At 39.6% G+C, this 20486-nt stretch overlaps 1 protein-coding gene across 3 annotated transcripts; it reads left to right on the forward strand.

The window, feature by feature from the left end:
• Positions 1 to 2399: 2399 nt before the first annotated feature.
• Positions 2400 to 20057, forward strand: atp13a2 (ATPase cation transporting 13A2). Of its 3 annotated transcripts, none has more exons than XM_053317631.1 (29): positions 2400 to 2526; positions 7020 to 7096; positions 7448 to 7615; positions 9373 to 9431; positions 9547 to 9613; positions 9709 to 9788; positions 10203 to 10280; positions 10377 to 10446; positions 10590 to 10724; positions 10860 to 10926; positions 12997 to 13128; positions 13413 to 13574; positions 13726 to 13836; positions 14053 to 14099; positions 14213 to 14401; positions 14496 to 14702; positions 14869 to 14967; positions 15364 to 15520; positions 15739 to 15850; positions 16051 to 16175; positions 16319 to 16491; positions 17177 to 17269; positions 17417 to 17496; positions 17983 to 18135; positions 18216 to 18312; positions 18404 to 18627; positions 18760 to 18911; positions 19084 to 19256; positions 19759 to 20057. In XM_053317631.1, the coding sequence occupies exons 1-29, from the start codon at positions 2514 to 2516 to the stop codon at positions 19924 to 19926; spliced, it is 3468 nt and encodes a 1155-aa protein (XP_053173606.1). In that variant the 5' UTR covers positions 2400 to 2513; the 3' UTR covers positions 19927 to 20057. The 3 variants fall into 3 exon arrangements, with proteins under 3 accessions (XP_053173606.1, XP_053173607.1, XP_053173608.1); XM_053317632.1 differs by having other exon boundaries at positions 16319 to 16479; XM_053317633.1 differs by lacking the exon at positions 2400 to 2526 and adding an exon at positions 6197 to 6220 and having other exon boundaries at positions 7024 to 7096.
• The last annotated feature ends 429 nt before the right edge of the window (positions 20058 to 20486 follow it).

The following is a 20486-nucleotide window of genomic DNA, read 5'->3' on the forward strand; positions in this document are numbered from 1 at the left end:
CAGGCAAACTCTAATGTTAATAGATACTGGAGCCACGTACATGCGTGAGTACTGAATATGCCACCCACCTCCCCAGGTCAGGCAAATTTGTCAAGACACAGATTAAAGCAGCTAACTGCAACAACAGCTCCAATACGCCTATAGTCACAGAGAGAGGAGAAATAAAAATTCCAATTCTAATGTCCAGTCAAACTCCAGTTAACCTACTGGGAAGAGATGCACTATGCAAACTAAAAGTCAAAATTTGGTGCACTCCACAAGGAGTGTACGTTGATACTTCAGGATTGGATTTCCAAATGCATGTGCAAACAGACAAAAACAGTGCAAAACTCTACTGGCTGGGAGATCTTACTGAGCAAGTACAAAAAACATTCAATGAATGGAAAAAATACATCCGAGCCCAAATTCCAAAAGCGACTAAACCCTTCTCTGGCTACCACTGCACAATGTTTTATGACACATCATACAGCAAAATCTTTGAGGAAAAATGGGATGAGAAGACAAAGAACATGAAAATTGACGTTTCAGTTCAAATCACATAGTAATTGGACCAAAAGGGTCAGCCATGAGCGTGGAACCGAACCCATTCATCACTGAATGGTACAATGTACCAGAATCCACGCCTCATATTACCTCATGATGAAAATTGCAGCACAGACTAATTGGGTAAAAACTGATAATCTGTCTATATTCACATCAGAAGATAAAACCATGATCAAAATTGAATGGACCTCCAATATGACCGCTGTGTCACAGGTAATGACCATGATGACGGATTGATAAAAGACATTCTGCACCAAATCCCTGACCACCTGACCGTCAAAACATGAAACAGATGGATTGGTAACAACAGCCAATCCAGTAAGAATTGATTTGAAACCAAATGTACAACTACCAAACCGACCACAATATTCACTGAAACCCGAAGCAGTCGAGGGGAATCAGCAAAACGATTCATGGGTTGTTGAAAGCAGGAGTAAGTATCAACTGGTTCACAATTTGAAAACGATAAACAAAGTTATACAGGACTAGCCTGGCGATGTGCCAAATCCTCAAACAATCCTCACAAACCTGCCAGTCATAATGATTGGTACAAGTGGGCCCAATACACAGCAAAGGGAATACAGTATCATTGTCACCATGTCATGTAATCAATTCTGTGTTTGATTTTGTGTTTTTGCATTCCATCCATACTCATATTTGTATTTTGAGTTTGCATTTTTTATATTCAACGTGTGTTTTAGTTTGGCAGTATAACAAAATGATTTTTGTGGTTCTACCATAACCAAAATGAGCAGGTTACATTTTATCAGAAGTTATGTCACTAATTCATCAATAGCATATTTTAACCATCTGTTGGAAATCCATTAATTTGGAATAGGCCGCCCAATGGGAGGGGGTGATGGACGAATTTTTCTTGACTTAACAGCCGGCCAGGTTTTTCGCCTTCATCATGAATGACAGATGCTAAGAATATGTTTCAGTGTTTCATGTGTCAAGTCCATGTATCACCATATCTTATATGTGTTTTTATGTGTTATCATGTTCATGTTTGAGAGGTTCACACAAGACCATATATCCATGTTGGTGAGGAACATTGGTTGTACTCACACTACCAAATATCTTACCCATATTCACACATATATAGGCATATTTATCATACATTATCTCTGCGAACATTTTATGATAAAATTTTATCATAAAAAGGAGGGACTATGTAGAGGCAGATATGTGTGCATCATAGTAAAATGTGAGAACCATGAGAGAGACCCTTGTGTTGTCCTGTTACAGTTCTTTGTTGATCTTTGGTTAAGACTTACCAACGTTTTTTAATGTTCATTTAATTTGCAGTGATTAAAGTAAGTTAGTTGTAGCCATGGTTATCATATTGTATGCAGTTTTTTTTGTTTTGTTTTTTTAGCCAGTTAATTGCCATTTTACATAGAAATAATGCTTCATGTAATGGACAAGTTCTGCTTTTTGCCTTTTTTAGCATCTTTAGCTACAGATATCACGATATACTTAGAATGATTGTCTTGCAATATATTGATTATGGCAGAATTGTAATATTTTGTGAGCATCGTGGGGCTAGTATCATTATAGCATCGTGAGTTACCCTGTGATTCCCACTGCTATACCACTAATGACTGAGCTAACTAGGGACAAGATCATATCTTTAAAAAAAGTTGTAGCTACACCTTGTAATCCGTTTATTTGTATGTTATAAACGACTGCTGGAAGGATTTGATTTTTTGTAAATATTACTCCATCACAAGTAGAACTAGGTGCTAAAATAAACAGGTATGTCAACAGAGTGTCTGTCACATCTATCTCTCCAGGCGTGGGTACAACTCAGACTATTTTGGGCAGCGCCACTTTCCGTAGCCCCGTTCATCTGCCACTGAGCCAGCTGAATATAGTATTTTCTGACATGTCTAGTTAACGGACAGTTTGTCGTTCAGGTTAATATGTTGTGAAAGTAAGGTGAAGGCTGTCACTGTGAGCAGAGCAGGATGGACAGGCGGGGTAAGAGTGTTTTGAATGTTAATAAGCACATAAATAGTTTGCATGAAGCTACACAGATGTGTTTGCTAACCGCGAGCTAACACTGTTAGCCGTGCTGAGGGCTGCTTCTGTGCTGTCTAATAACACTTTAATACAAACTCTATGCTGCTGACTAATAGTTCATGTGGACAGACAGCAACTTTTATAATGGCAACAAGCAACAAAGGAATATGATGTCAAGTCGCCTAAGTTACCTTTTTTTTCTTCAAGCACATTGAATTGCCATTGTGTATGAAATGCGCTATATAAATAAAACTGCCTTGCCTTGCCTTGCCTTTGTCCGGTAAACAAACTTAATAGTCGCTAATGTAGCACCCATCGATAATATCGTGTTGAATGTGAAGGTAATGCTTATACAAAACAGCCAATTAAAAAAATACATTTTTATCAAAGCAATTAAAATATTTATTTTCCTGCTAGACTGTCCAATTTAATGTAGCTTAACTCCAGTTTCTGTCCATCAAAAACTGTTCAAATGTTAGTTGTGATTATAAACTCTTATTACGTTCCAAAACAAGTTTACAAAGGGGATCACATAAAAACAACATATACAGTACAATTACAAAGTAGAATTAGTTCAATGCAATCAAGAAACAGAATACAGAAGATGAATAAAAACATCAAATAAAAAGAAAGACTGTAATCAAAAGCCATATTATAGTTTATAGGACAATAGTTGTAGGTCATTTGTCTGATTGCCAGTGGTAAATTATTCTACAATTGTGGAGCCCTAGTTAAACCCATATCACAAAAAGCAAGTGGCATCTAACCATGAAGCTAGTTCCATTCAGGTTGTAAGACATTTATTTCTGCTTCTTTACCCTATACACTAGAGGTGAATGAAATTACATTTCTGGAACTCACAGCATTTTTAAAAAATACATAAACATTACATTACAATACTGTTGTACTATTGCTCTATTGCTATTAAAGGTGCCAAAACAAGGACTACTAGTGTAACTATTGCTGCTATTGCTATTCAGTTACTATTAGCATTACCATGTGTGCTATCAGTAAGTTAATCATGATCTACAAAAGTGCAAAATCACTCAACTGGAGCATGACAGATTAGGCGTAACTTATTCACTTGTTGCAAATATCAGTATCTGTGTATATGCAGTGGTGGAAGTAAAAGTAAGTATTATGAGCTTGATGTGGTTAAAGTATTGCAGTAAAAGTACATACGTTGTATGTGTGTAGTTAAAGTATTACAGTAAAAGTAGTGGTTTGGTCCCTCTGACTGATATATTATTATATAGAGCAGCATGTTACTGTTGTAGCTGCTGAAGGTGGAGCTAGTTTCAACTACTTTATATACAGTTAACTAGTTTAGTCTAGTGATTCCCAACCTATGGGTGGGGCCCTTTCAAAGGGTCAGCAGATAAATCTGAGGGACCATGAGATGATTGTTTTCAGTTTTTGGACTTTTCCCTCTAATCTTTGGGGTTTTTTTGTGAAATATTGGATCATTTGAACATTTATTGAAATGAAACCATGTGAGAAGTTTAGATGGGAAAAAAAAACAATATTTGGTGGAGCTGTTAAGAACTCATAGACATCTGAAATGTGAGCCTGACTACACTGCTTTTTGTAAGATGTCAAAAGACAAAAAGGTTGGAAACCACTGGTTTCATCTTTAACAATGTGTTGTATTTTAAAAGCTTGGAATGTTATCCATTGTGTCAAATCTGCACCTAAAAAGTAACTAAAGCTGTCAAATAGCTAAATGTAGCAGAGTATAAATACTTCCCTGTGAAATGTGGTGGAGTGGAAGAATAAAGTAACATCACATGTAAATACCATAAATACCATACTAAGAATGCGGCTATTACATGCGTAACAAAGTTGCAATGACAGACCGCAATGCAAAGAAAGTTGGCTTTGGCAGTCATGAAGCTGGTGTTGGACTTCAGGTTTAGGGTGGATAAGGTTGGGGGTTTTTTTCAGCTCAGATGACTGTCATTGCCTGTCTTGTAAGTTGTGCATTTTCATTTCCCTTTTTTAAAAGAATGACAACATTTGCAGAAAGTCAGCCTTGTATATTTTTGAAGAGTTGAAGGTGAAACTGAAATCCTGGACTTTCTGAGTGCCATTAACAGCTTATTGGACAGTGTGAAATTTCAAATGTAATAATAAAGTAGCAACATAATATCCAGTTGAAGTCGTTGTTCTCAAATATAGGTGACTCCAGAGTCATTAATCAATGACTGGGACAAGGAGAATGTAAAAGGAGCATAATGGTGACATTCAGATGCCTGGGATTGCTGTGGGTGTTGAGATGGTCTATTTAGGTAAAGCATGTGAATGATGGTTACTTGAAACCAGCTGGAATTCAACACTTCTTTAGACATTTAGGAAACACTGGCTGCTATGACTATATTGTGAAATATATGTGTTAATGGCAATTCTCAAATAGTCTGACAAACCACAAGAAAGGCTTTAAAGTCTACAAATCTACAGCCAGTTGGTCAGAGTTGATACATGCAAACCTGATACTTTTTTTTTGGGATACTTGAGATTGGCCTAGTTAGAACAAAGCAAGCATGTGACTTGGAAAAAACACTGTTACTCCAGTCTTGATAAGCTTTTCACATGATTACACTACAATCATGTGCATTATAACAAAACAGATGAGTCAGTTCTTTGGTTTCTCGAGCAGTGTGTAGATTGTGCTGTGTGTGTAGATTCTTGTCCAGACAACACAAGAACAACAAGTATGTTAAACACAGGTCAAAAACACAGAGAGGATAGTACACTTGTAGCGTCCTTATTGTGAGCAAAGTTTCACCTTGATGGCACTGGATGATTTACTAATGATGTAAAAATGATCATTACCCCTAATATTGCTATCTCAATTGCAATATCAGTCAAAATCATTGCAATCAGATAATTTTTCAAAATTACTCAAAATGAAACTGGCCAATATTTCTTTTCTTTTCTTTATTGGGCCATACGACCATAGGACACAGTTAACCTTTCATGTTAGGTCACTGGTGTCGTCATATTCACATATAGACCAGTAACTAATCATATTAAACTTATAATAAACCAGCACTACCGGTGTTGCACCATATTTGGTCACCCATCAGATTCCGTGACCTGGTGGAAGATTTACCCACTAAATTTACTTCAAGTACTAAGCTAAAAGCACTAATTTTGCAGGAAAAATAGTACTTTGCTGCAATCAGTAAATTGGCTGCAATGTGCAACCTCGCCGCTAGATGCCACTAAATCATTACACTACACAATGGTCCTTTAAATGCGGGATATTTCATTTGTTATGTATTTGAGTATTTTTACATTGCGGTATTGACACTGAAGTAAAGCATCTGAGTACCCCCCCCCCCCCTCACCCCTCACCCCTCCCCCTTCCTCAATGCAGGTCACATAATTTGATGGTGTAATTCCTGAAATCTTCGTTTTATCACATAGCGTAAGTCTCTGCAGTCCGTCAGCAGTCATGGCAACAGCGAGTGATAGTTTTTTACTTAGCTGACTTTTCTTTCCTGTACTTCTTTGTCGACAAAGATTTGGGTTTAGCCGTCGATATTGGTTGGCTGAAAGATGTCCTAGTTTCGCAGCGGAATCCGGTTAAACGAGTTATTGACAGGTGAACATTGAGGGGCTGGAGGAAGCAGGCAGGTGAAGCAGGCAGGTGAAGCCACGGAGCAGCGAGCTGCAATTCGCCGCAGCCTGCTGTTTCATTAACTTAACCAGCCCACTAACATTACACATTTCTTTTAAACCTACGCTTTGAGCGGACGGTAAGCCTCGTTTCTTCTATTTCTACGTCTTGTTCTTCTTGGTTTAAATGCGAAGGAAGTTGTTTTTGTCACGGTATTTTCTCGTTCTTTGAAGCGGAAGCGAACACGGATTTTAAAAAAACAACTCACTTTATAGTTGTTGGGTTTTTAAATTTTATCTCTTCTGTTATTGTATATTGCTCATATATGGGCTGCTTTACTGTTAGTTTATGACATGTTTTGCCCTTAAAAGTTAATGTTTCTGTGGGGGCACAGGTGTGTTTGGTTTAGTTCAGTTTATGGTCACTAATAAATATCCCTCTATTCCTTGCTACATGTTCCTAAAGTTTGCCTGTCCTCTTTTTTTCACTAGAATTACTGTGGAGCTTTTTTACTAAGGAATTATCTGAACACATATAAATTGAACAGAACACCCATAAACACAGTTTTATCTAAGCTGACCATAGACCAGACTATAAATATAGTGCTGTAACATTTAAAAGGCTCTGATAAATGATGATATTTTGTCCTTAAAAAATCTGCCATCTTTCACCTCTGGGTAAATTAAAAAGATTTGATTTAAACCATGCATAAATGGTAATTCAATAGGGAATACACGTCCGCACTGTCTGTTTTGCTAATATTGACTTTGAGGGTGTGCTGCGAAATTCGCATGAAGGTTGTGTTCATGGTGTGTAACCTGTCCTGTAGGTAGTGTGGTCGAGCCGCAGAGCGGACTCCCCTCACCCAGTCCGCGAGACCCCCGGCTCAGTCCTGACTCACACATGGTAAGATGCTCTTAGTGTTTCTGCTAAACCAACAGTGAGTGGCAAAAGATGTTTATTGCAGCAAGCTACACCTTGATGCACCAGTGGTTGCACATGTGCACTGGTCTCTATAACCTTGTTTTATTTGCAAATGAACCAGCGAATATTAACCAGTATACACTCAGCAGTGGTTTGGCATATTGTCTGTAGGTTTGATTCAGGTTACACAGTTACCAAACAAGCTACTGCCACAGCGTGGCTTAATCTCCTGTAATATGGGTGCTGATAAGCCAGACGTTATGGAAATTAGCCTCTGTTTGAATATTAAAATGAACCTCTGAATCTAACTCTCTATCTTCTTTGTCCCACCAGGATCTTCAGGGGTATAAGTGGGTGCGCTGGCGTGTGTGGCTGTGTCGTCTGTTTGCCGTGCTGTCCTTGGGTCTCCTCCTGATTGTATTTCATTGGCGCCCACGGTTTGCTGTCCTCGCTCGCTGCTGCTCCTGCCCTCTGGCTTTGGCAGATATTCTTCTAATAAGAGTGAGATTATAAATTAGCTCCTACTCAAAATTAAAAGCATTGTCAGCATTATTACGGACACTGGATTTTTCCAATAAATTGTATGAATTACCTAGTGACCTTACACCAAAGAAAGCTTGAAAGAAGACTTTTAGTGTCCACTGATGTGATGTCTGAAATGCTGTTTTAGTGTCTCGTCCAGGCTGAAATTCTACTGAAAACACTGTATACTTCTACTTCTTTTTACCAGAAAACACAACCTTCAAAATATCAGCCATGTAGTCAGATGTAGTAAATGACCCACCTTGCTTCAGCAGTTTCCAACAGTATTTACTTTCCACGCTGGCTATTCAATAGTACATGTTTTATTCACATGTACTTAGTGGGTGGAACTGTAGATTAAATTTCTTTTTTCAAACATCCACCTCCTGAGCTCTTTTGGGTTATCTACAAACATGTATACATTGATTTGATGTGATTACTATTTATCAACCACCAAAGCATGCAGCTTCATTCTTACCCAAAATGTCTATTTTAATAACCATGATAGGACTGTTACAACTGGTGATTTTAATTTACATGTTGATAACATCTCAGACTGCAAGGCTACAGAGTTTTGCATTCTTTTGATTTTACTAAACACACTGTTGGGCCATCTCGTAACTGTGGCCACACCCTGGATTTAATCATCTCTAGAGATCTGAATATTGTTGTTGATACGATTTTTAATACAAATATATCAGATCATTGCTGTTTGTTTGTTGACATCTATCACTGGTATAGCTAAAATAATATGGAGCGCCACATTAAAAGACACTTTTGTAAGTCCATCTTCAGCTCTTACGTTCTCTAACCACATGCGTAATCAACCTCTGATTCATCTCATTGATTCATGAAATTTAAATTACTTTAACTCTAAAATAAGGTCAGCTCATAGTGATGGACATTGTGGCGCCTGTGAAAACTAAAAGGAAATGACAGATTAAGGTCATTCCTTGGGAAAATGAGTGAATACGTCTGCTCAAGAGGGAGTAACGTGATTTGGAGGCAAAACAAATTAACAATTCACCAAGAGATCCTTACAAAATCCCTGTGCCTATAACAAAGCTTTACGCTATGAGAGACAGGCATACTTCTCTAAGATTATTAGTGAAAGTAGGAACAACCCCACAATTTTGTTTTCTACCATTGATCGCCTTTTAAATCTTTGCCTACTTCCTGAACAAATACACCATGCCTCACAGTCAAAATTTGACCATTAGTACATCCTAGGGAAATTTAAAATATTTTTGTAAAATAAGGGAAACCATAAATCATTCTGCAGTTGAAGTCTCTCACTTGCTCCCTGGATGTTTTGGATTGTTTAATTTGTGAGGTACTGGACATTGTAAATTGTTCTCTGGAGACATTTTTCCATATAAACTCAAAACAGCTCTAGTAAAGCCCTCACTCAAAAAGCATAATCTTGACTTGTCTGTTTTGAGCTATTTTTTCTCGCTATTTTTCCTTTGTAAATTTTCCACCTAGTGTCTCCTTTTTTTAATTTCATGTTATTTATTTCTATTGTCTCCCTCATAAAGCACTCTGAACTGTGTTTTATGATATGAAAAGTGCTATCTAAATAAAAATATGCTCTGATATCCTGATCACCTGAGATGAATGTTAGTGTAAGATGGAAAAGGGTACCTGTATTCTGTGTTATACTTTGATTCACTATCATGGTTAAGTACCCAGATTCCAGCAGTCACAGATGCATTTAATATTGCCTTTTGCTTCAGGACAGTTTTGGCCAGCAGCATGTGGTGGAGGTCCTCACAGAAGAGATGGAGGGGGGAAGGTCAGCTTCATGTCTCTATCCTTTGACAGCATCACCTTAAGCCTGTCAACACTCTGCACATATCTGGAAAAAAAACTAGGATCTGCTTACTTGTTTTTTTTTTTCTTTCTTTCAGTTCGGAGGTGTTCGGAGCTCTGGAGGACACTGAATGGAGAGATACAGTTCATCTGTACAAGGAGGAGGTAAGGAAGAAGTGGACAGTTGGAGGGGTTTTTTCTGCAGAATTAAGTACTGAGTGATCTTTTTTCTCCGGCTGAAAGTGATTATTGTGTTACAGAAAACACTCCTGCGCTACTACCTATTTGAAGGGCTACGCTACATCTGGCTGGACAGGAAGGGAACCTTTTGTCGTGTTAGGTACTGAAACAGAAAAAAACTATGTTTGTTTGTATGCTTATTTTTTTAGATTGAAACAGCTTTTAGGCAGTACTACTGTGTATAGAAAATCAGTGGCTTAAATGATAGGTTCACAATTTTCAAGTCTGTCTTAAAACAAGAGTCAGGTGTCCTCACTATAATCATTCCTCCTGTTCATACTGACAATTCATGGAGGCCAAAATCCACAGTGTGTCCAGAGGGTATTTTTGTGCAAAAATGTATTTAAGAGTTGATGTGAAACTTATATGAGGCTTCAGCAGTCTGAGTTCATCATTTCAAGTGGATATCTGCCACATTTAAAGTCTTTTAGAATCAAATGTCGATGGAAAGTCCACTGTTTCCTTTAATATTAATGTTTAATGTTTTAACATAATCCTTTGTCTTTGTCTGTAGTGTCCTCAATGAGGACTGGACCTGTATGGACCTGTACGGCTTCCAAAAGGGCCTGAGTCAACTGGAGCAGAGTTTGAGGTTAAAAAAACAAAAACAAAAACAAATTTGCATACTTCTAAGGTTCTTTAATATGAGAGGGCACTGCTGAGAAATTCATGACATGAAATCTTTCAGGAGATGCGTGTATGGGCCCAACCTTATTGATGTGCCTGTGAAGCCTTACATAAGACTGCTGTTTGAGGAGGTGAGATGGAAAACCATAATCCTTTATACTGCCTCAGATTTATTTTTGTAATGATGGTTTGAAGTGATATTTTGCTCAAAATCCAGATGAAGTATCAAATTTAACCCCTTCTTCCTTTTGTGTCCTTTTGTCTGCCTCTGTAGGTCCTCAACCCATTCTATGTGTTCCAAGTGTTCAGCATCATCCTGTGGATGATTGATAATTATTATTATTACGCCTCATGTATATTTATTATCTCATTTCTTTCCATCGGTATCTCACTTCATGAGATCCGCAAGGTGAGTGTTTAGTGAGATACTTAATTTGATTATGTTTAGTTTATGACTTTCCCTTCACATATGGATGTAAATGTCAGAACCAGTGAGTGACTAAAAGTATATAAACCTTTTTTTCTTTTTTATCGTAATCCGCAGCAAAGCATCACTCTTCGCAACATGGCTCGATTGGTCACAAATGTTAAAGTACGCAGAAACTCAGGAGGTAAGTTTGCACAAACGTATTGATCTTCCAATATGAATTTATTACTGTTAAGAAAATGATGTAAAAGTAAGTGGATTTGTTAATTCAGTTGATATTCAGGCTATTTTATTCACTTGGCATTAACTTTGACTTTACCTGACAGTGGGAAAAATATTACAAATATTGACAAAGCAAGGTAGAAAGTGCTGTGAGAGCAGTACGTCTTCATATTAACAAAATATTTTAAACCACTTGCTTTCCTGATGAGTTGCAGGTTGACAAACATGTGTGGCTTTGGCTAGTAGCCATGATGTCATTAAAGGAACCAAATGATAAAAGATTGTTTTGATTAGTTAGCTTAAATCACTGAATGGTTTAGGTCCAGAATACATGAATGACATGTTAGTAGAATATAAACCCAGTAGAGCTCTGAGATCTACTGACTCAGGTCAGATAGTTGAGCCCAGAGGTCAAACTAAACATGGTGAAGCAGCTTTTACACAACTGGAACAAACTACCAGCAGAACTGAAATCAGCCCCAACTGTGAACATTTTTAAATCCAGGTTAAAAACATTTCTCTTCTCCTGTGCTTATGATTGAGCTCTTTTAAAGCACTTTACAATTTTAATCTTTCATTTGCACTCTATGTCCTTTTAATGATTTTAAAGCTCATCATTATTTTATGCTGCAATCTTATATTTAATGCTCTATTCTAGTATTTTATTTCTCTCTTTCTATTTTTCTGTACTTTGTTTTTATTATCAGTGTGGGGGGTGGGGGGTTAATTGTATGTTTTAATGTTTCTCAAATTACATGTTTTTCTGTTTTATGTAAAGCACATTGAGTTGCCCTTGTGTATGAAATGTGCTATATAAATAAAACTGCCTTGCCTTGCCTTGCCTTGCCTTGCCTTATGCTGCATCAAGGTTTTCTGTGAGGTTGTAGACAATAATAGTTGGCAAGTATTTTAACCACCACTGTTTCAGTTCTCTCTTTCTCACGGTAGTTTGATGTCGTTTTTTGCAGTAGGCAGTTTTTCCGGTCTCTGTGACTGTACATCACACCTCATGTCCTCTGCAGGGACATTAGAGTTATCAGTTCCACATGTTTACCATTCACCCACAATGTGTTATTTAAATCAGTGGTCTAAGGATTGAGGATGTTGCATATTCAAGAAGCAAGTTTATGATTTGTGATATTTATGTGGGCTTCTAGCTGTTCTTTAGTGACTCTTGGACTGGATGTTTTCTATTGAGCTGGCATCACTGTTCTCATGTGCATGTACACATATGGTGAAAGCTTTCCCTACAGTACCTGTGCCCATGGAGTCTGCAGAGAGGGAATTAAACTGTGGGTATGACGTACAATTCTCTTAAGAGTTGCACATCGAAATATAGCAAAGGCATACCTTGTCATTAAGATACCCTGTGGGGTTTGGAGCAATGTGTCAACAAAAGCAGTGAGGAGAACTGTTAGCGATTAAACATGCAGGTTTCCATACTTTGCATAATTGGCTTTGCTGGTGGGAAATGCATTGAACATGTTTACTAACCCTTAAGGATGCACACAATGCTGAATGTAAACAGAAACTTGGTTTCTGAAGAAGAAGTGTACAGGACACCTTTAAGCTGTGTTCCTGCCTGGAGGCAAAACTCAACTAAACTATAGTGTACATAGCAGTTGTATGCTTTACCTAACCGATGAGCAACAACACTCAACAGCTATGAAAACAGCTTTATTCTCAACTTACTGCCTCACCATCAGTGATGTGAAACATACATTAATAAGTAAATGTGGAGAATTGAGGTACCTTTGGACAACATATACCTTCATTAGACAGACGACAATAGAGAGATGACAGCAAATGAAGAGAGGGAGCGATGGGAAAGGATTGCGCCTGGTCTCAGTAAATACTGCACTAGATTTTAAAAAAATAAAATAAAATGCAGTGACAAAAGTTTGCTCCCATGACACTATTTCCTTAGTAAATATTCCCACTGGTAAATAACAGTCAATGTTTACAAGTATTTTCTCACACCTTTAAACTCTTAATCACAAGGACATTCTTTCTTTGGTGTGTGTTTTCTCAGAGGAGGAGTGTGTGAGCTCGGTGGAGCTTGTCCCTGGCGACTGTATAATCATCCCTCAGGAGGGTTTGCTGCTGCCTTGCGATGCTGCCCTGCTGGCTGGGGAGTGTCTGGTCAACGAGAGTATGCTCACAGGTGACCAACAAACCGCCATAACTAGGCACTGAGTAACTGAAAGAATGTATAATGTCTCATGTCATGGTGTGGAAATGAAACGGCCCCTCAGAACTCATTCAGTGTAGGATTTTAGACTCTTTTTGGACATGGAACATGATTTTCAAGATGACTACAAACCAGTGCTTGTTCATCAAAGCTGTGCATGTTCATAACTATGTGGTATGTGACTTTGCTCTCTTTACCCTAAACAAAAATGAGAAATTAGTTACTTCAGAGTCTGTTCTCCATATTTCCATGTGTAGGTGAAAGTGTCCCAGTGCTGAAAACCCCACTGCCAGCTGGTGAGGGGAAGTACAGCTCAGAGACAGAGCGTAGACACACCCTCTTCTGTGGTACCCAGCTCATCCAGGCCAAAGGGGGAAGGCCAGGAGGCGGCGGTGCTGTTGCTGTGGTTATAAGCACTGGTGAGTAGTGGAACTACTGATCTGAGTCAGTACCATCTTAGTGAGAAGCCATAATGTACTGTACACCTAGACATTATATTGTGTATATTGTTCATGATAAGAGCTTATGTTTGCTCTCCAAGTCAAGCCAGCTCTTACATGTCATCCGCAGGGTTTTTTACAGCCAAAGGTAACTTGGTCAGCTCCATTTTGTATCCTCAGCCAGCCAACTTCCGCTTCTACCAGGATTCTGTCAAGTTCCTGTTTGTCCTGGGTTTTGTTGGTAAGAGCTTTAATAGCGAGCTGCCCCTTTATTATCAGGGAAGATGTACTCCCTGTGGTGCAGGATAGAAAAAATACATTTTGTTCCTAGAATGTTATCTGTAATGCTGTTAAAATGAAAAGTGAGTTACTTAGATTATGCACTTCAAGCCTTTTTGACATTCAACAAAAATTGAACATTAATAAACTTATCCCAATATTCTCCTTCTTGCTTCAGCTTTACTTGGCACCATTTACAGCTTTGTGGTTCTCTTCAGAAGCAATGTAAGTGCAAGTTACAAATGTAAGACAAAAAAACAACAACTTCTGGTTTGTTTGTATTTGCCAAGCCATCAGTGTAATACAGCATGTACACTGAGTTATCTGACTGTATTAAGGTGACCTGGTTGGAGTTGGTGATGAGAAGCTTGGATGTTGTGACCATTGCTGTGCCTCCTGCCCTGCCTGCTGCCATTACCACTGGCACTATCTATGCCCAGCGCAGGCTGAAGAACCAGGGCATCTTCTGCATTAGTCCACCACGCATCAACATCAGTGGCAAAGTTTCACTCTTCTGCTTTGACAAGGTGAGGGAGAAACCATTACCTGATCCCACATTACTCTTCATGGTCACCTTACATGTTGAAGTTGCCTTTCATCAGACTACTTTTGTTTTTCCAGACAGGAACTCTGACAGAGGACGGTCTGGATGTTTGGGGAGTGATGGAAGGGGGGCATGCCGGTTTCTCAGAGCTCGTTCCAGAACCCAGAAAACTGCTGCCGGGGCCCATGCTCTCAGGCTTGGCCTGCTGTCACACTGTGACCCTGCTGCATGGTGAGCCCCTTGGAGACCCTCTGGAGCTGAAGATGCTCGAGTCCACTGGTTGGGTATGATACTCTGAAGCTCATTTCCTTTATTTAAAGAGGTACTTGACTAGGACTTGGCATTGTCTGACAAGTTCCAATATGAGTGCTGAGATCAGTGCCAATACTAAAACAATGCTTTTTTTCCTTCTGCATTTATATCATCTTTACATTGTAACTTATTTTCCAGACTCTCTTGGAGCCAGAAGGAGATGGAATGGTGCTGGATGCAGAATTTGGAGGGCACAGAGTTTTGGCTGTAATGAAACCTCCTACAGCTCGAGGATCTGTGAGTGTTCCTGCCATCAATTTCATATAGACTGAACAATAGGGTGCAAGTGTTACTAAAGTGAACAACTCCTGAACCACTGGAACAAAGTTGCAGGAATCGATTTTTTTCTTGCATTAATTAACCATGGCATAATACTGTGATTTAAAGCAACAGTTTTATGCCCATTTTCAATTGAAAGGCACTCTGGGAAATGCATGTAATCATTAACTGAAGTAAAAGTCATGAGGAAGAATAGTTAAGCAGTGCACTCTTAGCAGTGTAACACGTCTTCTTTGTTTTGAATCCCAACTTTGTTATCCAGAATAATTGTGAGGCCATAAAAAGTCAATATCTGCCTGGATATTAAGTCAGTTGTGCTTAGCTTTAACTTCTGCTCTTTCATTGTCTTGTCAGTTCACAAGTGAGCCAGTGGCCATTGTCCAGAGGTTTCCCTTCTCCTCAGCCCTGCAGAGGATGAGCGTAGTGACGGTGGGCCCCGGGGGACGCTCACCTCTCGCTTTCATCAAAGGATCACCAGAGATGGTGGCTAGCCTCTGCCGACAAGACACTGGTCAGACATTTAAGATTTAAAGTAAATTTGTCTTGAGTTAATTTTCTATGTAGTACTTCATTCAGTATTCAAACAAATAAACCAATCAATTGTTTTTTGTCTCCTGTGAATATTCTTCTTTGTTCTTCTTAAGTATAGTAAATGACCAGTTAGTGTTATATTCCCACTTTATCGTTGAGTGATTTTTAAAAACTGAATGGGATGTTTTGTGTTTACAGTGCCTGCACAATTCTCAAGCAAACTGCATAACTTCTCCAGTGAAGGTCTCAGGGTTCTTGCACTGGGCTATAAACCATTAGACAAGAACACTGACCTCAAGACCATTGAACGGTAAGAACCCAGTTTGTGTTTCTGGCTTCTTTCTTTCTGGCACCAAGACCCCTTCATAGACTCTTTTTTTCCTTCACACACATGAAGCGTTTGATAAGTCCAGTCATGGTGAAATAGATGCCTCAAAAATAGAGTAAGTTGCAACCAAGCTTAGTAACTATTAGCTGTGAGTGTTAATGCAGCTGTGTGTCCTTCCACAGAGAAGCGGTAGAGAAAGACATGCAGTTTCTGGGCTTCCTGATGATGAAAAACCTGGTAAAGCCTCAGAGTGCCAAAGTTATCAACATCCTCACACGGGCACAGCTTCGCAGCGTCATGGTCACTGGTGAGAAATATTATGCGTCTGTATTGACTACAGCTTTATAACACTGTGCAGTTACTGTGTTTTAACACTGTTCGTTTGACAATTGTTCAGTTTGATGATCAAATGTTCCGCCATGTCAAATTGTTTTCTCCTTCTTCACATAGGGGACAACATTTTAACTGCAGTCAATGTTGCAAAAAGCTGTGGCATGGTGGGGTCTGATGAGAAGGTAATATTTGTCAATGCCACCCCCCAAACTGCTCATTCCATGCCCACCCTGAAGTTCAACCTTGGGGATGGAGGGACCACACAAAACTCCATAGAGGTAATCACCCAGGTCAGTCCTGCTCAGATACAAACAACACTGCTGCCACCAAAGACTATCTGTCGTCCGCAAGCTTAAGGGACGATGTGTTTCCCCCCCCCCCCCCCCATCTCCTCCCACTGTTGTACCAGAGCATTACATCCCTTCCTTTCTTGTACTCTCCCACCATGTTATCTGTCACCAAACAGGCCAAGCTCACACACATTACCAACACTGCTGCCAGGATAATTGGTCTCCCCACACCCAACCTCACAGAACTTAACAATAAAGCCATTGCACGCATTGCAATCTCAATAGCACATGACATCACACACCCATTTAATCACCACCTAATGCTCACTGGGCGCCGGTATAAACCATTGCAGTTTAGAAGGGCTCACTTTGGGAAAAGCCTAATTCCCTCAGTCATAGCCGCCTTAAACAGCAGGACTGGCAGAACAGGCCTGAGTGTACACTACTACCTGTCACTTTATGTTGCTGTTGTCTGATATGTACAGTGCTGTGAAAAGGAATCTCCCCTTCGGGACAATATAGTCATTTTTCAGAGGAGGGCAGTTATAGTTTAATTAGAGACTGTCATTTTTAATGATGAAGCAGTTATTACAATATTGCACATAAGAGACATATAATGAGGACAATCCTGGTCTATGTTTCAATGATTTGGTGGCTCATATTGATGTTGTCCTTCTCCTCTTAGGGCCTGTACCAGGGTGGTTTTGGTTATCACTTGGCTATTAATGGCAAGTCCTTTGCTGCCCTCTGTGAACACTTCCCTGAGTATCTGCCAAAGGTAATGCACACAGTGGAGTTTCAAGGCATCTGACCAAGATAGTGCACCAAAGACAGAGAGGCATTAGATTAACATTTTAAGAGCTATTTTCTCTGGAGTAAAAATCATGACTGTCTGTTTTTTTTCCTTGATGTGCTATCATTCCAGGTGTTGATGCGAGCCACAGTATTTGCACGCATGGCACCCGACCAGAAAACCCAGCTGGTGAAAGAGCTACAAAAACTGAAGTGAGTGCAGAGAAGTGGAAGAACGGAATACACACACAGGAAATAAAACTAAGCAGGAAAGAACCGAATCTAAAAGAATCATTCACAAAAAACACACATATTAATGCTTATATTTAGATTTTATTGTCATCATTGTTTTTATTCATTTCAGTATTTTGTTAGTTAGTTTGTCATCACTTAGGAGTAGTCATATTTTGTCTATGTTTATTTTGTGTTCTGTAAGAAATTTGAGTATTAGGGTAAATCAAACACATATTAACCTGCGACACCTAGTGGCCATTAATGGAACTGCAGCACAGTGCTGATTGGCTCAAAAGAAAGCTTATAAAGGAGCGTAGGATACTGAAACTCAGTACAGTACATTTACATATAAGTAAACACTGTACATCTATCTGCATGTCATCATATGTCACACCAAGTGGCTTCTAACTGACTGTAAATAAGACATCAGTTACTAGTCCAACACTAATCCACTTGTTACCTCAGCTACCGGGTAGGCATGTGCGGGGACGGGGCCAATGACTGCGGAGCCCTGAGAGCTGCTGATGTCGGGGTGTCTCTGTCTGAAGCTGAGGCCTCGGTCGCTTCACCTTTCACTTCCAAGATAGGAAACATCAGCTGCGTACCTCTGCTCATCAGGTGAGGAAAGAAAGAGGCAACAGATGTGAAAGTTGTTGACTGAAGAAGTAATCACATATTTTTCTTCCTCACCTGTGCAGAGAGGGTCGATGTTCTCTGGTCACCTCCTTCAGTCTCTTCAGATACATGGCCCTGTACAGCCTCATTCAGTTCTCTTCTGTCCTCATCCTCTACACAGTGAGTAGCTGACTGCAGTTTCCTCCTTCACTTGTGTTGCTTAAAAAGACCCTTTTCAAGTGAAACATGTGATTTGTCCACACGTGTTCAGGTGAAGACAGACCTGGGTGACCTGCAGTTCCTGTTCTGTGACATTGTCCTGGTGACTCTGCTGGCCGTTGTGATGGGGAAAGGAGGCCCCAGTAAGGAGCTGCACCACTGCAGACCCCCAGCCAGTCTGCTGGCCCTGCCTGTCCTCGGCAGCCTCTTCATCCACGCCTGCATGAATATCCTGGGCCAGTTGGCGGCACTCTTCATCACCATGTCGCAGGACTGGTCAGTACAAAGACAGAAAGCTTTTTCCAACTAAATATTATAAATATATTGATTTATATTTGTTTCTATACTCATTAAATTGATGGATTTTAATACATTGTTAAATGTATTCATATCTGATATTGTTTGTAGGTACGTTCCACTCAATTCAACAATGACTGGAGCCGCCAATCTGCCCAACATGGAGGACACCAGTGTGTTTGCCTTGTCAGGTTTTCAGTATATCATCATGGCTGTGGTGGTCACCAAGGGTTACCCTCACAAGAAACCTCTCTACCACAATGGTAAGACATCAGAAATATCCCAGGATGATGATTTTGGGATAGTGCATCCCAATAATGCTGATAAATCATTCTGATACTCATCTTCTACACATTTTCTTTAGCTTTGGTTTTTGTTGGTAACTTTCTGAAGATTTTGGACCCTGAACTCAGATGTGTCTTCTTATTTTTCCAGTGGTTTTCCTCTGTCTAGTACTCATCCTCTTTGCTGTGATGACTTGGCTGGTGGTGTATCCTACGCCCATCATTGCCAAATATCTCCAACTATACGACATATCTGACATGGAATACAAATTGTTGCTTGTTGCCCTGGCTGCTCTCAACCTCCTCATATGTTTTGTGGCAGAGGTGAGTGTGGACTCTGTGTTTGATGGTTTCCTTCAGGCTTAAAAGGTGGCTAAAGTTTGTTCTATGCTTTAATGCATAAAACTAAGGCATTCCTTCTGTGCCTGACAGATTTTTGGACATTTCATTTAACGAGCCATTTTCCTTTTCAAATTTCAAATTGGCTCCCCTCTCCTACACAAAACACCAGACTTTGATCTGTAACTAAGACATCAAGTAAAAGATCATGCTCAACATAAGAGCACATGAACGTTTTTATTGGTATTTCTCGCCGACATGCCGCAGCTTGAAAAGCACAAGTGGAAATAATCAAATTAACGATGGCTATGTAACAGTTTCAATTTGAGGGTGTTTAGTATTGCGCTTGCTGAGACACTTGTACTAAACAGAGACAATGTTCATGTCATGTGCTTTTCCTGCTATGTCTACTGTGAAAAATAATTAACAGACAAATATTCTAAATGTTTTGCCTTTTATTAAAAGCTTGTTAACTTTTTCCCCCCAGGTGCTGATAGACCTGGGTCTCTTGAACTGTCTTCGGCTGCTTCGTGGAAGGCGTTTATCCAAAAAACAGTATAAACGTCTCAACGTCATCCTGTCCGACTGTCCCACATGGCCTCCCCTGAATCAAACCCTGTCACCCGCAGAGCACACAGTCATCAGAATCAGCTAGCATCCACCCCCCCCTTCTGTTGGACATTCAGTCATCCAGACCAAACAACGCTGTGGATGCCAGAGCCAAATTCACAACTGGACCAAGAATGCAAAGTCATGTTTACCTTTATGAATAAAATATAATTTTTATGTCAGCTGTAGCGTTTGTATTTTGGATGACATTCATATTCACTGTCACTTTATAGCATGATTCAATAGTGTGGCCCTATGGATGTTAAAAGGACTGTGCTGCTGAGTTTAGGCTCAATTCACCTAAATGACTAGCCATACAGTCAGGTTATCTTTGTCCTGGTCCCCTCTTCAGACATGAGCATCCCTTTCATGTTGGATGATCCAGATATTGAAGTGAATATTGGTCATTGGGATTACTTCTTGAACGTACTTTGTGAGTCGCTTTAAATAAAAGCTGCTATCTTGCCAGTTTAAAGTAATGAAATGAACATGCATCACACAACATTTTTTGCAAATCATTTTATTAAATCTGTATTTACAGGCAGTTTGTGTTCTCACTCAGAGCTCAGCTAAACCCGTCTTGTCTCCTGCACTGCTGCTAGATTT

The sequence above is a fragment of the Scomber japonicus genome, chromosome 4 (assembly GCF_027409825.1).
Source record: "Scomber japonicus isolate fScoJap1 chromosome 4, fScoJap1.pri, whole genome shotgun sequence".
Taxonomy (NCBI): domain Eukaryota; kingdom Metazoa; phylum Chordata; class Actinopteri; order Scombriformes; family Scombridae; genus Scomber; species Scomber japonicus.

Bases quoted from the DNA above. Each gene is read 5' to 3' on its own strand.
- atp13a2 (XM_053317631.1), top strand. The intron at 13,837-14,052 runs GTAAGAGCTTTA...TTCTTGCTTCAG, and splicing joins GTTTGTCCTGGGTTTTGTTG to CTTTACTTGGCACCATTTAC. The intron at 14,968-15,363 runs GTGAGTGTTCCT...TTGTCTTGTCAG, and splicing joins CTCCTACAGCTCGAGGATCT to TTCACAAGTGAGCCAGTGGC.